Below are 17010 nucleotides of genomic sequence, written 5' to 3'. Positions count from 1 at the left end.
GGATCTCTTAGAACAATATATTAAACATGACAAATTTAGAAGACTAAATATGATAGAATTGAATGCTGACACTATATACGAATATAAATATGATAGATCATAGATGTGGTTAGACTTAGGGATTCCATACAAAAAGTGTGAGATGGAATTTCACATCATAGAGGTTGATCCTTGATAGACGATTTCTGGAGTAAAAAGTGTGGGACCAATGACAATAATGACATCCAGGATTCCATGTAATGTATTTGCATTCTGTTTCTTTATATTTTTGTGGTCATTGAAAATTTGAAATGCAAGACAGCAAAACAAAAAAAAAGTTGGGGGATGTCCTAGTCAAATCTTTGCCGACAATAAATTCATGGTAGCAAATGACGGTGGCATTCAGGAAACGTTTGGGTCTATATTGATTTAAACTATTTTTTTTTCGACCGTGAATATTTATAAAACTATTTATTTGTATAATTTTAACAATTTAAATGATATATTAAAAAAAGTTTGGATTCTTTCAGTTCGTGTGTTTAAATAACAGTTTTTTAATTTTTTTAAAAATATGCGTAAGTAAAAATATGTGTAAAAATACATGTAATATTATTTAAAAACTAAAAACATATGTTTGAACTAACGTACCAAATAGAGCCTTATTTTTCAAATTAAATAAAGATGATTCCTTGAATCATCACATGGTTACTAACTATTATAGTATGAGCCAGCAAGTGTAGGTGAGTTACTATTTTTTTAGTTTTTTTTTTTTAAATTATTTAATTAGATTGAACTATATGTTCACATTGGTTAATACAATCATGTGATTGAATTTAATAAGATATATATATATATTTTAATACATCGACAGTTGAGAGAGGGAGGTGATTTGAACCCTATATGTCTTCGTTAAAAACATCAAAATGTGTCAATTAGTTGAGCAATTAAGCTTTTGACTTAATACTTATATGATCCAAAAAAAGAAAAAGAAATAGTATATAAATTTTGACTAAATCTTAAAAGGTAAGAGGTCTTTTAAAATCTTAAGGGATGAAGCTATGTGTTACTCCCAAAGAGTTGGATTAGAAGAATTTCCTGCAACTCATTATAAGAGCAATTTAAATGACCATTAGTATTTGTTAAAATTACTTAACGAGTCATTTAAAGAAACCATATGATTTTTTAAATATGTCATGTGTTTAATTAAAAATACATATTCATTTGAGTTAGTATGCACATCCCAATAAATTAAGCTTTTGACTTAATACTTATATGATCCAAAAAAAGAAAAAGAAATAGTATATAAATTTTGACTAAATCTTAAAAGGTAAGAGGTCTTTTAAAATCTTAAGGGATGAAGCTATGTGTTACTCCCAAAGAGTTGGATTAGAAGAATTTCCTGCAACTCATTATAAGAGCAATTTAAATGACCATTAGTATTTGTTAAAATTACTTAACGAGTCATTTAAAGAAACCATATGATTTTTTAAATATGTCATGTGTTTAATTAAAAATACATATTCATTTGAGTTAGTATGCACATCCCAATATATGTTTAAATTATTTGAAAGCCTTAGCTCTGTGATATTTATTATGATTTTAAACTTTATATATATATATATATATTATATACAAGAGGATTTCTCTTTTTAAACTGGACTTTTATATGATTAAAAAATATCCTCATTAATGAAGGTTAACTTCTTTTAGATAGAGGGTTATAAATGTCAAATAACAAATTTGAATTCAAAAATAGAACTCCTAAAATTTAGGATTTTTTTTCCTTCATGTTCATCTTTTTATTCCCTAAAATTTAACTTTTTTTATTATAATAAATACAAATTATTAACTTTTACTCAAAAAAATAAAAGAGCCTCTGAGCATGCATAACGCTTGTGCTTAGAGGCTAGTGTGTATATATATACACACACACACACACACTATGGTGAAATTGTTAAATCAGTTTCAATTAGATATTATGGTCATTTTTGAAAGTTTAGAAAAATTAACAATAAATAATTTTATTATAATTAGATAGATATAGACATAGTCACTTTTTTTATTTTTATAATGATTGTTCTTTAATATCAGATCAAAATAACAATTGATTTTTAATGTATGCAGGGTTTGAATCACAAATCTTTCTAGTTGTATTAATTTGAACTCACAAAAGAAAAAGATAATTAAGGGTACGTATATTGCTCAAGAGATAATAAGGGATAAACAATTTTGCCTCGCCTTGTTACACTTTGCCTCCCATATTTGCCTTAGAGATATGGTGAGGCAGGAATGGAGAAAGGTTTTTGCCTTGCACCTTGGGGTGGGGCCAGAATGACTTTTTAGCCTCGTTACACCCTGCATTGATATGGCCTATAATTGTATTACTAAGTATTTAAATGCATGGATTTAAACTTTTTGTTTTGTTGTTGTTGTTGTTGTTGTTGTTGTTGTTATTGTTGTTGTGATATTGTATTGTTAAATACTTTAGATAATATTATTAAGTTATTGCTTAAAATTATTCTGATTTAATGTTATAAATTTATTTGTAATTTCAAGTATATTTATATCAATGAAACAGGTTTTATTAATTAAAAAAAATTGTAACAAGTATGTTGGACGTGGTGAATTAACACAAAGTAAAGTCTTGCAGGGCCTTAAACAGTAGGGATGAGGCAAGGCATTTATCATGTTATGCAGGGTGAGGTGGGGACGAGGCTAAGATAAAATAAAACCACACATAATGAAAGTAAAGATCTTATCCTTAGGTCCTGCCCCAATCGTCATCGGAGATTTAACTATTGTATCATAAATTTATTTTAATGAACTCGACCTACCATAAACGTATTTTTTATTTATTTATTTAAATTATTAAGCAATTGTAACATAATTAAAGCATATAATCAAAGGTGAAAAATGAAAATACAAGTAAACCCAAGAAGAAGTCGGTATGATTTAAAATTAACTTAGTGCTTTGATTAATGATTAATTATTAGCACTAGTTAGAAGAAACAGCGCTTTCACTAAACCAACCTCTATCGTTACACATTTATATTATACACACATTCTTCTCTCTCCGTGTCTCTCTCCCCCTGTTTTTTCCTCCACTAAAAAACTCGTTTTTTAAATTCACAACATGCTCCGACACTTTTCTTTGTCTATCTATCTATTTCTCTGTGTGTAACATATACGATACGAACCCCTAAAACTACCACCGCTACATACATTCGCATTCAAATCTAACGCCCTCTGCTTTGATTTCTCTCTCTAAATTCAGATTCAGATTCCGATCAGATCTAATCTGCTACATTCAGTGTGAAATGCTCGTTGCTTTTCTCACCACCCAATTCCAATCTCTCTAAACCCAATTTGTAGGTTTTCGAACAATAAGGCTCTGTTTGGCTCATTCTCCAAAAAAATGCTCATCGTTGGTCCAATCACTCCTGGCCAGGTAGATCTCGTGCTGATCTATGTTTTTTTCTCAGTTTCTCAATCTTTTGCTTTTTTTTATTTTTTTATTTTTTTATTTTTTGGTTTTCTTCTCATTTTGGAGCTGTTATTTCTAGTGGTAGTAGTGTAAGTTTACTCTTTGTAATGTGTGTCGTTTTATTTGATTTCAGGTGTCGTTTTTGCTTGGAACCATACCTGTAATTGCAGCTTGGATTTACTCTGAATATTTGGAGTACTACAAAAATGTAGCCCCTCCCAAAGTGTATGTTTCATATTTTATTTATTTATTTATTGTTATGGCTAACAATTTTTCTCATTTATGAAACGTTTATTTTCAAAATATTAATCCAATTTGAAGTTATTAAGTGGTGAAACATTAGCAAAGAAATAAGGAGGAAGGTTTTTGAGCTCTTTTTTGTGAGTTGGGCATTGAATTTCTTGAATTTATAAACTTACTAGTTGGTTTAACGGTGCATTCTATGTTATTTTTGGTGCACGATGCATGTATGGTCATCCAGGGTTCAAATCCGGCTCTCCCAAATTATCAAAAAAGAATTATGCATGCATGTGTTTATTTGTATGTTTATGTATCATTATGCAATATACATTCATGGCATTGTCATAAGAAATCATGTTGGAGTGTGATAAATTACTGATTGTTCCAAAAGTTTAAGCAGTTAGGAAATGGTAAATTTAATCATTTAACCATAATTCTAACACTCCCCTTCATATGTGGGCCTAGATTCCCTCATAAGAGAGGCCTAACACATGGGTTTTTTAACTATTTATTTTTTTGGGATAACGTAGGGAACTTTTCTAAAGAAGTTCTTTGGAATCACCTCTAGTGAGTAAAAACCTATGAGCAACTAAACCCACCCGCCAAAATTAATTGTTGGCTAATCCAGAGGTATTCATCCCTACAGGCTAAGCAGTTTATGCTCATGCTCAAGAGCAAGGGGTTTTTAACATTTTAAATAGGAGGTAGAGTGGATTCAAGGATCAAATTAAGAACCTCTTGCTTTAATGTCAAGATAATTACCGGTTGTCTCAAAAGTTTAAACTGTTATGAAATGGTGAATTTAATCATTTAACCATAATTCTAATAGTGTATATATCTGTTAGCAAGAGTGAAAATCAAATGGTTAAAAAGAATGTAAGGTTTATTTATTTTTTTTGAGAAAAAAAATGTAAGACTTATTAGATGATAATCTATTAATGTGTTAAATTTTTTTCTATTGCCAAAAAAGAAGAAGAAGATTTAAAGCTAATAATTTTTTTAAAAATACATTTTATTTTTTTAGTTATTTACTTGTTAGTTTTGTCATGATAAATTTGCTATTTCTACTAGTAGGCACTCGGATGTGAATTTGGTGGAACTAGGGAATGATGCGGTGAAGGAAGATGACAGAGCGGTTTTATTAGAGGGGGGAGGTCTCCAATCAGCCTCTCCTAAATCTCGAAGTTCGTTTGTTACAACTCCTTTCTTCAGGTTTCTAGAGACTGTCTTCGTGTCTTTAAGTTGTCAACTTATTATCAATTAATGCTTGCTTAAGCAGTCAAGCTTACATGTCTTGTTTCATGATTTTTTTTTTTAGGTTCCTCTTGATGGAGGATTCTTTCTTGCTTGAACATCGTTTGACGCTTAGAGCCATGTGAGCAAATTACTTTGTTGAATGAAATTGAGGAATATTACTCTGCAAGTGAATTGGATATTCACTTTCTTTCTTCTTTCTCTTCTCTCATTTGCTCTTGCAGGTCTGAATTTGGTTTGCTCTTGGCTTATTTTTACTTGTGTGACCGCACAGATTTCTTTGGCTCATCGACAAAGGTTCAATTGCTTTATCATGTTGCATTTATTTATTTCATTCGTTTTTGTAGGAAAAATGCATTAGCTTTGGGGTAGCCATTTCTCTAAACAAGCATTTAATACAGTCAGGCAACATGAAAAGAATGTAGTTTGATTAAAGCCACTGCAATCATGTTTAACTATGAGTCCTAATGCTTTATGGTTGTCACTGCAATCTTTTTTGTAACAATCATATGATGGAGAATTTCATTTGATCTATGCTACGTTTTAGTCTCAATCATTTGCAATTAGAAGCTGAAATTTGCATCTTTACTTCTAGAAAGTTCATTGAATTGTGAGTTGGGAGTGATATAGACGGACTGCATAAATATAAGTATTTATCTTTTGAGTTATTACCTTTTTGGCCACTGATCGGGTTTCTTTCCTTGACTATTATCTGTCCATGCAGAGTTATAATCGGGATCTCTTCATATTTCTCTACTCCCTTCTCATCATAGTTTCAGCAGTAACTTCTTTCAAAATACATAATGATAAGTCACCAACCACAGGGAAATCTATTCTTTATTTAAATAGACATCAAACTGAAGAGTGGAAAGGTTGGATGCAGGTTAGTCAGCTCATTCAATTGATATATCTATTTGTTGAAATATTCTTTGTCAAATGTTTTAATTTATAAAGGGTAAAAGCTTTGACCTTGCAACACTCCTGGCTTGTTGATTTAGGAGTGTATGCCCGACATAAAACATTGAGCAACAGGCACTCTAGTAGTGAAGCACACTTTCACCATCTCATAAACAATGTATCTGTATTTGTGGGGATAAAAATCTTTATTTTATGCTGTTTAGGCTTCATGCAGTCAGCAGCTCTTATTGCCACACCATTATTAGTAATCTTACTTTTCTCTTCAATCTTACAGGTACTTTTTCTGATGTATCATTACTTCGCGGCAGCAGAAATCTATAATGCTATCCGAATGTTCATTGCTGCATATGTGTGGATGACTGGATTTGGGAACTTTTCATATTATTATGTCCGCAAAGATTTCAGCCTTGGAAGATTTGCACAGGTTTGCTGTCGCTAGAATTAAAGATTGCTTATTTGAGTTCTCCCACAAATTAGTGTGTTTCCAACCATTTTGTATTTTTTTGTAAGCAGATGATGTGGAGGCTTAATTTCTTGGTATTTTTCACTTGTATCATCCTTAACAACAGTTACATGCTATACTACATATGCCCCATGCACACCCTTTTCACTCTTATGGTTTATGGGGCGCTTGGTATTCTGAACAAGTATAATGAGATTGGGTCAGTCATGGCTGTAAAAATCCTTGCTTGCTTCTTGGTAGTTATCTTAGTCTGGGAAGTACCTGGAGTGTTTGAATTGATTTGGAGCCCGTTAACATTCCTTCTTGGTTAGTGACCTGTTAGAGCTTCATATTCCCTGTTAGAACATTGCTGGTCATACTGACCCAAATTCCTCAAATCATCAAATCGTTGCAGGTTACACTGACCCAAATCCTGCAAAATCACAGTTGCCCCGATTGCATGAGTGGCATTTCCGTTCAGGCCTTGATCGCTACATATGGATAATTGGGATGATTTATGCTTATTATCATCCAACTGTAAGTTTTAATTTGTGTAATGAACTAAAAGCATTTCTATAGTTACCTCTTCCATTTGAGTGAATGGCTACGTAATTGGCACAATTTATTGTAGGTTGAAAGGTGGATGGAGAAATTGGAAGAAACAGAAGCAAAGCGCAGAATATCAATTAAAACAGCTGTTGCATTGATATCTTTAATGGTATTTTTTATGATTAAACAAAATTCTGTTTTTTAAATGTTCATTTCTCATGCAAACAGTTCTGGTGGATTTTTAGGTGGGATACATGTGGTTTGAGCATATATACAAGCTAGACAAGATCGCCTACAACAAATTCCATCCATACACTTCGTGGATTCCAATAACGTATGCATATCTTAACTCAAATATGTTTGGTGTTTTGCACTAATCAAAACCTTCTGCTAATATGCGATGTATCATTCAATATTGTCAATCAGGGTTTACATATGTTTGCGAAATGTCACCCAGCATTTTCGTAGCTACAGTTTGACCCTTTTTGCGTAAGTGGCCTTTATTTTAATTCGTTTGTCATGGAATTATCCATATATAGAAGTCACAAGTCCGCTATCTGGGGGCAACTTCGAGTAGATTCTTCTTGCTTTTCCTTTTATTTTCAATTCATTTATCTTTGAATAAGATTCATGATATTAATTCTTTGGTTTTCTAGATGGCTTGGAAAGATAACTCTGGAGACTTACATCTCGCAAATCCATATCTGGTTAAGGTATACTAAAGTATATAAGCTGTGAAAGCCTGCTCGAAATTTTAAGGGCTTCATCAATATCAAAGTATATCTGATGCTGTTATTTGCAATTAATGGTTTGATGCTTACTGTTAAACTAGTAGATAGCCTACAGCAGGTTCAGATTGCATCTGTGATTTCTAGGACAGGCTTCTCATCTTTGCATTGGCTTTGTGAGGGTCCTAGCTAAACCAGTAGTTCATATTGCCCCCTATAAAGTCTGAATTTTGAAAGAAAACATAAAAATCTTATTGAAGCTTATTTTTGAGTGTCTGACACATAATGGAACTGTAGTTTTCTGTGTAAGGTTGACATGTTATGCATATGTAGTATGTACAGTTGCACATATATTCATCCATTCATATACATATATGGAATACTATTTTTTAATGATTCAATGAATTTGCAGGTCGGGTGTTCCAGATGGTCAGCCAAAATTGTTGCTTTCTCTGATCCCAGACTACCCATTATTGAATTTTATGCTCACTACTTCAATATATGTTGCAGTAAGTAAAAGATGTTCATACTTCAAAATCTTGAAAATATTGGTGTATAATTAAAGTTGACAATTTTTATGGCTTTTTTGCAGATTTCTTACAGACTCTTTGAACTGACAAATACATTGAAAACAGCATTTGTCCCCAGTAAAGACAACAAGTGCCTTACACACAACATTGTTACAGCAGTAGCAGTCTCAAGCGTTATATACTCCTTATCTTTTATATTCCTAAAAGTTCCTCAGATGTTGGTAAGAGTTATTCTCTTCATCAAATAGTTGTTATTTCTGAGTCAGTTTGATGGGCTCTCATGTGAGTTAGGTGCTGTCCAATGCTGAATATGTTACGGGGATTGAGTCATGGCCTTATTAATTTAGAAACACATGATTTGAGGTGGCACAAATGGAAATTTTTTGAATGGCCTGTGCTTTTCTTCATCCTAATGCTTAGAACAACTCTCAATTTTAGGCTTTGAAGTTGAAAAATAGATGGTGCATTTACCATCAAGAAAAGTTGAAGTCTGAAAAAATGAATTTTATAGGAATTGAGCTGAAAGAACTGCATCACTATTACTGGTGGGCATATGCCTGCAACTGACTTAACTTGAATATGATTCATGGTCATGAATTCAGTTTGAACCCCATGATTATTGTTGAAGTTATTAAATAATTGTTTGTCATCTCAAGTCTGCAATATTGCTTATACAGTTATACTAATAATTCACAGTTTTGAGAATTTTCTGATGCTCCAATAATGCACAGGTTTGAGAATTCAGTCATGTAAATACAGTATAGAAGGCTGCCGGGTTCTGTAAAAGTTCTTGAGCACATAGAAGAGTACTGTTCCAATGCAAGAGTTTTGTCTCCATAACAAAAACCGAGAAATGGATTCTTCTGCAGCCTGTCACTTGGTTACTAAGGGAAAATCAGATCTCGGTAATAGTAATATATTTTGGGTCATTTTGTGTATGAAAAGTGGTAATGGATATAGCCTCCAACCCAGGGGTGGTTCTTGTCACGTTTTAACATTGTCCTACCCACTACAGTAAAATGATTATAAGTGCAAGATGCTAGTATATCAAATGTGACTCAAGACTTGTTTTCATTGGATTAATTTGTATTGTCAAAAGCATGTTATTTTTACTTTTATTGGCTTTAGGCAATATAAACTGAATTGGCACTACATTGGGAACCATGTATCATATCATGCCATCTTTATTTTGGACCCGTTCTGTATTGCACCCCTCATCCATAAGAATACTTGGCCTTGGCACGTCTCTGTTTCTATCAAATCTATGATGGAACATTATATATTGGAACAACCATCGCTACACTTATAGGTGGTGGTTCACATTAAATGAAGAGTATCAGTCCACTTTTTAAAAACTTAAAATGAAAGGAAAGTAAGAAAATAGAATTGCTTTATTAGTTAATTCAAATTAATTGAGGAGTAAAATCTTGTGGTAAATTCTAATTAGTTTAATTGGTAAAAAATTTTATGATCGAGTAAGAACCTTGGGGCCATTGTTTGCCGAAAACTTATTGGTGCCTATGTGTAATAGTAAAGAGTAATTATTATAAATCAGACGGTTCTAAAAGAATAAAGATATATTGCACAAAGACGCACAAATAAGCACAAATAATAATTGAATAGCAAGGCATTGTCAAATCTCAAGTTGCAACAAGAGATTCTAGAATTTTATTTTTTTTAAGAATACATCTTACGCAATAAAAAAATAAAATAATGTTGCAGGTGTAATCCAACCTATAGAGCAACTTTGATACAAAATTTCCTGCAGATCAGATTGCCTGCTACAGTCAACCACCCCAACACATTTCCCCCTTACAACCAAGTATTATAAAGGAGAAAGGACAGGGAAGATAGACTAAAGTAAACCACATTTATATAATATCTAAATGTTAAAACGTAGAATTTATTGTTATTACGCTCTTGCTGAGTCACATTAGTATAGTGTTTCGGTCTATTTTGGCTTATTTTAGTCCATTCCATCCATTCAGTCTGTTTGGTCCACTTTGATACATTCAGTCCATTCCGTCCAGTTCGGTGGTGCTTCAGAGTTTGTGTAAAAAGAGAAGCTGCTTCATTGAAAATTACGTCAATCTCAATGTAATGTTGGTAAGCTCTTGATAAAATTACATTTTTCTTATGTTATTGAAGTCTTGATAAAATTATTTTGTTTCTCAAAAAAAAAAAAAAAAAGTCTTGAATTTTTTTTTTCCTAATGATGAACCGTTTATAAGGAGCACTAGAAATAAATTCCAACCTCATATTGCATTACTTACAAAATATCTTGCCTTATATAATAATTTAATATAAATTGCATTAGAACATTAGCATTGGGGAATGCTAATGTCAAATCTAAGGGAAATTTGAAATTTTAAGCCCCAAAACCATATGCATTGGGAAATGCTAAACAGCAGTTTTGCAATACTGTTACAGTGCAATTCTATGTTTAGAATTGCACTGTAGCAAGTATTGTAAAAAAAAAAAAAAAATTTTATTTGACTCTCTCTCCTTTGTCTCTTATCTCTGTCTCTCCATCACTGAACCCAAAAACCATATCACGGTGAAACAGCCAGCTAACCCAAAAACCAACACCAGGCAAAACAGCCACCTAGCACCATATCACGCCAACCCAAAAACCGAAAACAGCCACCCGCAACCCAGCACCACAGAGCACAGCCAACCCAGCACCATATCATGCCGTCGAGCATGGCAAAACCAACACGCCGACTCCATATCACGAATTTATGATCCATGGATCACAACTATTGAGCATGGTGAAACCCATACCACAAATTCTCGATCCACGACCCATGATCCACAACCGGAGCAATGCGAGTACGAGCTCGTCATGGAGCGAATGAAGTTTTGGGTTTTATTGAAGCCGAGTTTTGGGTTTTATGGGAAATGAAGGCTCCGTCGGAAGTTTACAGAGGAAGAAAGCTGAAAATGAGAGAGAGGAGAGAGATGGGAGAGAAAATATATAATTTTGTGATATATTATTTTATTACGTAAGTATATTATTTTAATAAGTAAAAGAGGGAAATAGAAGTTTGGGATGTGGAGGTTGTACACACAATTTTCGTAAAAGATAAATCACACGATCACGAAATAGTGTAACAAATAATCAATTTGTATTTGACTTGTATATATGTGACTACAATCCTCTGTATGAATCTTTACAATGAAAGAGTACAATAAATTCCTCTGATTCGGTCTCCAAGAAACGTTACGATCCGAAGGGGCTATGAAGCTTGATCTTGAATCGTGCTTTGATGTCTCCAAGTTGAATGAATAGTTGAAGGTGCTTGATTTGATGCGAGGGCCGTTGGCTTGATCTCGAACTAGATTAAAGGAGAATCCCCACTTTGATTTGAAGAAGTAGGAATAGGCCTTGATGAACAATGAAATTCTCGTGAACTTTAGAGATGACTCTCTATTTTGGCAGAGTGTCAGTAGTGTTCTCTCTCAGTGTTCTTTTTTTTCTCAAATGAGAAGCCTCTATTTATAGGCAACTCAATAATATTTAATTTGGAATTTTCTCTCAGCATTTATTGAAAGCTAAATGTGGATTTAATTTAGTCTCCCATTTAATAAGAACTTTCCATATAGGTCTTTTCTTCTGACATTGCCATATGGTTTTCTTATTTGATGTTGCCACATGGCTTGATTTCATTTGCTGATCGTCCACCTCACCAATTGGAAATTAATTTGATCACAAATATTTTATCATGAACAATCGGACGACTGTGAATACATCATAAAATTTTAATGTCTACAGAGGTATTATAAAATGGTATGGTATAATGATAAAATAGTTTTTTATAATTGTAAAATAGTATAGTATTAGAATTTTCCAATGCTAATGCTCTTATACTTCCTTAAAAAAAAATTACAAAATTTAAGACTTTCAAATAAAAAATCTAGATAGTATTAATTTAGAAATATAATATATCGTATCAACTATACTTTGTTAGAAAATAATCACGTTATTTTAAGAAGGATTTGGGACTAACACTTAGTCCTTATAAGTTTAATTTATTATTTTCATTTTTCACTTCACCAAAAAAGATCAAATCGTCATCGCATGTGTCTGCCACAAGTAATCTTTTAAAAGCCGACACAAAATCAGTAAAGCTATTTCCAAACTCCCAGTAAATGCAGATACATCACAGCAAGCAGCAACAACATCATGGCTTTGCTTCCGTTCAAGATTAGCACAGAATTCATCAGAACATGTGAATGATGTCATAGGAAAATCTTCTTATGACAAGGAAAGTAAAAAAAAAAAAAAAAATGACGAATAAAGGGTGCTCTCCTGATGCAGTGAGCTATACGAATGTAGTGTCCGGGTTGTGCAAGTGCAAGCATGGTAAGGTGAAGAAAGCGAGGAATCTCTTGTTATGAGGATTGAACCCAACACAGCAGTGTATAATGCATTGATAAATGGGGTTTGCAGAGAATACAAGTTTGAGGATGCATTTGGATTGTTATCTGAGACGGTGGATCAGGAGTTGATGCTAATGTCATCACATACTCGCAGTTGCGGTTCATGAATTTTTTTCAAGGCTTAAGTTAAACAAAATTTAATAAAAATAAAACTTGAATATAAAAAAAAAAAAAAAAAAAAAAAAAAAAAAAACCAAGCGCAAATACATAAAGTTCAGGATTAAATCGATAAAATATTCTACTAATTTCTTTTTTGGGGAAATTATGGCCAAGAGGTTGAAAAATGCTTTTTTGTAAATATACTATTTTTATTTCATCATGATCATTAATATAAAAAGATAAGATATTTTCTCATAGCTTAGGATCTAAAAGAAGATTATTCAAGTCAATACGATTTTGTTTAGAAGATGGATCTTGCAATATAAGTGATTTCCTTATAAAAAAGAAGGTGATCGTATGAATTAGGAGTCTAAGCTTTTGAACACATTGATGATTACATACAAAACAATATTTCCCTTTATCACATTATTAAAGAAAACTTCTTATTCTTATATAGAACCAAAAAGTAGTTGAAAATCAGTGAATTCAGTAACACATATATAGCTACAATAGTATTCTAGTAATTAAGCTTTAGACAAATGAGATTTGGCAATACGACCATCAGCTCCCTTTGGATAGAAACCCCCAGGTTTGCGCTCATCGCCACTCCCATATACAATCCTCAATATCTCCTCGGGAGTTCTGTCATATGCAACTGAGTATTTGTCCCCAGCAAGCACATTGCCTGTAATTAATCCCTCAGCGCCCTCATCCTTAGGAACCACAAGGCCTTCATCTTTTACACCTGCATTTCCTAGCTTATCCCTGAGCTGTGAAAAGCGGCTCGTAAACTCTGCAACAGTTTTCCCGTATGGCTTAACCTCGATATTTTTTAACTTATATAGCAATGCACGAATAACTGCATCTTGGCCTGATTCCACACCCAAAAGGCCAGCAACAAGCTGAACATTCACACGCATGCATCATTATTATATAGCATTATTAGTCAATAATGCGTGAAATGCACGAAAAAGTTCAACAAAATATGGTAATCTCTCTTTGTTGCATTTTTTTTTTTTTTTTTAAATATGGAATGATAGATTTTAATAGGCTTTATTATGATTGTGTTTGTATATAAAAAATTACTTGTTCTACTATTTAAAGAAAATATGAAGTGATAATATTCTAATGGATGATGTAAATATATGAGGTTTTATAGAGAATCTTCATTGAATTAAAAAAAAAAAAGAAAAAGAAAAAAAGAAAACTAATGCAGGAAAATGTGAGTTTTGAAAAGCTTATGTGGTAAAATTACAAGTCAATAAAAAGTCAAAAGATTTTTATTTTATTTTATATATATATATACTACTACCAAACTTACTACAAAAACTTTACAAACTAACTTAACTATGAATATGATTGGTGCTACTTCAAAAACATAACAAATAAATATTTAAATTACCTTTTTATTATTATTATTAACGCATCACTCATTTGTATATTATAAAGTTTATATAGTAAAATTTGTCTTATCTTAAACATCACCCATTTGTAACTTTCATTCTTCTCAAAAGAAAAGAAAATTGGATAAAGTTAATTGTCAAATTTGAGGCTTACCCTCTTAGACTTAGGATCTTGGAGTTTGGCGCTTGCTCCAACATACCCCGTGAGCCCAACATAGGGAATAAGATAGGATGCAAGGAGAAAGTTAAGGCCATTTCTGTAAGGGTCAAAACAAGGGACCAATTGTGTTTCAAATGCGCTATCCACCACCTTAGCAAATGATTCAGCACTCAAATTCAACAATGGCCTTGGGAATCCTTTAACTGTACTTTGAATCGCCCTGCATCAAGAAAGTATGTATCACCATTAGCACTTTGGTAGGGATGCAATAATTACTACAAAACCGATTTAAAATTATGTAAAATGATGAAATATTACTTAATTTTCACCAAAAAAAAAAAGAAAAAGAAAAAGAAAAAAGAAATATTACTTAATTATTTTATGACAAAAGTTCACAAACTGAAGTGACAATGTCAAAAAATGTGATATATTTAACATAGTGTGAAAGAAAATAAATATTAGACATAGAACCTTAGGTGCCCAACTTCTTGGAGAGCAAACTGCTAAATGACATCTCTAGTAAAGGGGCCTAGATTTGCACGTTTACCGCCGAAGGGTGTTGGACCTCCCAAGGTTAAATTTGGTGCAAATTTATCCAGGCCATAACCCAAGGCGCCATACAAGAAGAATTCAGCTTCAAGGTACTCTAAGTTTAGAGGAAATTCCAAAAGATCAATATCAACCTCTGGGAGTGAGGAATTAGATTTTGTGATTTCAGAAGAATAGGATTTTGGAAGGAGGAAGAGGGTAAGTAATGCAATTGTAGTGACAATGGAAGTAGCTCGAAACATCATGTCTTGACTTCTTTCTTTGCAAGTGATGTGTGTTTGATTGACCCTATAATTCGTCAGTCTTATATATAGAGTTTCTAGTTGGCACAGGATTAGTATGGTTTCATTGGTGAATGTAATTAAAATTGGTAAGCTGATAAAGGCAAAACACTATAAGTAAATTTGATTTTTGTATAATTATCTCAAATAAAATTGCTTTAAAAATTATTGTTATAATTTTGGATTATTTCTTGTCATGAAAATGTCCCAAAATCATGCCTGGATACATAATTATCATTTATAATATTTCTTATCATGAAAATGTCCCAAAATTACTTCTGGATATATTTTCCAGCATATAAAGGACCCTTATCGATGTTGATATGGGATAAATGAAAAGGTAAAAACATAACTAAAGTTTTGCACCTTTGTCAAAAACAGACAAAGCAAGAATGACAATCATGATTATAGAAAAAGAAAAAGAAAAAGATGAAATAGGAAAGAAAGAAATAAAGGGAAGGCAATCAGGAAGAATGAGAATAGATCAAAATTCATATTTACTCCCTTTCAATTTACAATTATTTTTTCCCCATATTTGTTGATTGTATTTTTGTTGGATAAGTCTCGTATTAATCTAATATTTTCAAGACCTTACTATAAGGATAAAAGACACTGTCTAACCAATTTTTTTTTTTTTTTTAAAAGGACAAAGTTTAGCTACAAAATTGATTGTAGCCTAAGATTACAATTTTACTCAATATCTTTTTTATTGTAGATAAATTTTGAGAATTCTACCATTAGATTACATCTTCTTCTTATATCCTTTATGGGCAAAAATTGCGAAACAATCTATTTCTAGGAAAAAAAATAGGCGCGCGGTATGTATTCAAAGTAATTTAGGAAGCTAGACTCTTTTTGAAAGTTGAGTTTGCCAAACTCGACTTTCAAAAAGAGTTCAACTTACTAAATAACTTTGAACGCATGCGATGTGCCTAATTTTTTCCCAAAAATAGACTGTTTCGCAATTTTTGCCATCCTTTATGCTTGCAAAATTTCAAGAAAATTAAAAATCTATAGCTATGCCAGCAATAAATTGTTTTACTTATTAGTTTTTATAGTTTAAGATTATGCATCAAATATAAGCTTATAGATTATATACTAAATAATATCCGATTGACATAAAATTTGACATGTGTATTAAAAGTGTAAAGAACATGCAATTCAACGATTATATTTTCAAAATATCTAGTAATATTTATTTTATTAAGTAAGGCTGAAGCCTTATGTTACAATCAATTTTGTAGTTAAACTTTGTTCAACAATTATTATTGTAAAAATTGGGGTTTTATATAAAATTGGTGAGATCTAGATTGGGTTTTAATCTCTGCTTACACAAAAAACTGATTGATGTCTTGGTTTGAAACTCTCTTAAAAAAATAAGTGTGTATATATATATATATATATATATATATACATATATAGATATATATATAACTAGGAAAATTTTTTAACTCCTTTTGCCTGTAGTGTTGGCAATGCCCTTCGGGCTTCTTAGACCCTTCAGGCTTGAATCATCCTTCAGGCCAAATATACCCTTCGAGATCAATACACCTGTCGGGACAAATATACCCTTCGAGATCAATATACTTGTTAAGACAAATATACCATTTGAGATCAATACACCCGTTGGGACAAATATACTCTTTGAGATCAATATACTCGTCGGGCCAAATATACCCTTCAGGATTAATATACTCGTCGAGACAAATATACCCTTTGGGATCAATATACCCATTGGGCCAAATATACCCTTTGGGATCAATACGTCCGTCGGGCCAAATATACCATTCTAGATTAATATACCCGTCGAGACAAATATACCCTTTAGGATCAATATACTCGTAAGGCCAAATATACCCTTCTAGATTGATATATTTGTTGGGACAAATATACCCTTCATGACAAAGGTGTCCTTTAGGATAAACGTCTCTTTCAAGTCTGATGACCACAT

The 17010-nt window shown here is 32.2% G+C and overlaps 2 protein-coding genes across 3 annotated transcripts; one reads left to right on the top strand and one right to left on the bottom strand.

Moving 5' to 3' along the window:
• The first annotated feature begins 3041 nt into the window (after positions 1-3041).
• LOC112021180 (protein REDUCED WALL ACETYLATION 2) lies at positions 3042-9276 on the top strand. 2 transcript variants are annotated; one of them, XM_024053749.2, is made up of 16 exons: positions 3042-3427; positions 3597-3688; positions 4778-4915; positions 5022-5078; positions 5182-5254; positions 5682-5840; positions 6150-6299; positions 6389-6644; positions 6733-6854; positions 6949-7035; positions 7112-7200; positions 7293-7355; positions 7523-7579; positions 8007-8103; positions 8187-8345; positions 8856-9276. In XM_024053749.2, exons 1-16 carry the CDS (start codon positions 3395-3397, stop codon positions 8859-8861), a joined length of 1638 nt encoding a protein of 545 aa, XP_023909517.1. In that variant the 5' UTR covers positions 3042-3394; the 3' UTR covers positions 8862-9276. The 2 variants fall into 2 exon arrangements, with proteins under 2 accessions (XP_023909517.1, XP_023909516.1); XM_024053748.2 differs by having other exon boundaries at positions 4775-4915.
• Positions 9277-13190: 3914 nt separating this feature from the next.
• Positions 13191-15020, bottom strand: LOC111994270 (ferritin-like catalase Nec2). Its single transcript, XM_024026144.2, is given in 3 exon segments — positions 13191-13568; positions 14224-14449; positions 14701-15020. Coding segments are annotated over 3 exon segments (924 nt in total).
• Positions 15021-17010: the final 1990 nt, after the last annotated feature.

Source organism: Quercus suber, unplaced genomic scaffold, assembly GCF_002906115.3.
Source record: "Quercus suber isolate HL8 unplaced genomic scaffold, Cork oak 2.0 scaffold_36, whole genome shotgun sequence".
NCBI classification, from domain to species: domain Eukaryota; kingdom Viridiplantae; phylum Streptophyta; class Magnoliopsida; order Fagales; family Fagaceae; genus Quercus; species Quercus suber.
This window is presented reverse-complemented; position numbering and strand designations above follow the sequence as displayed.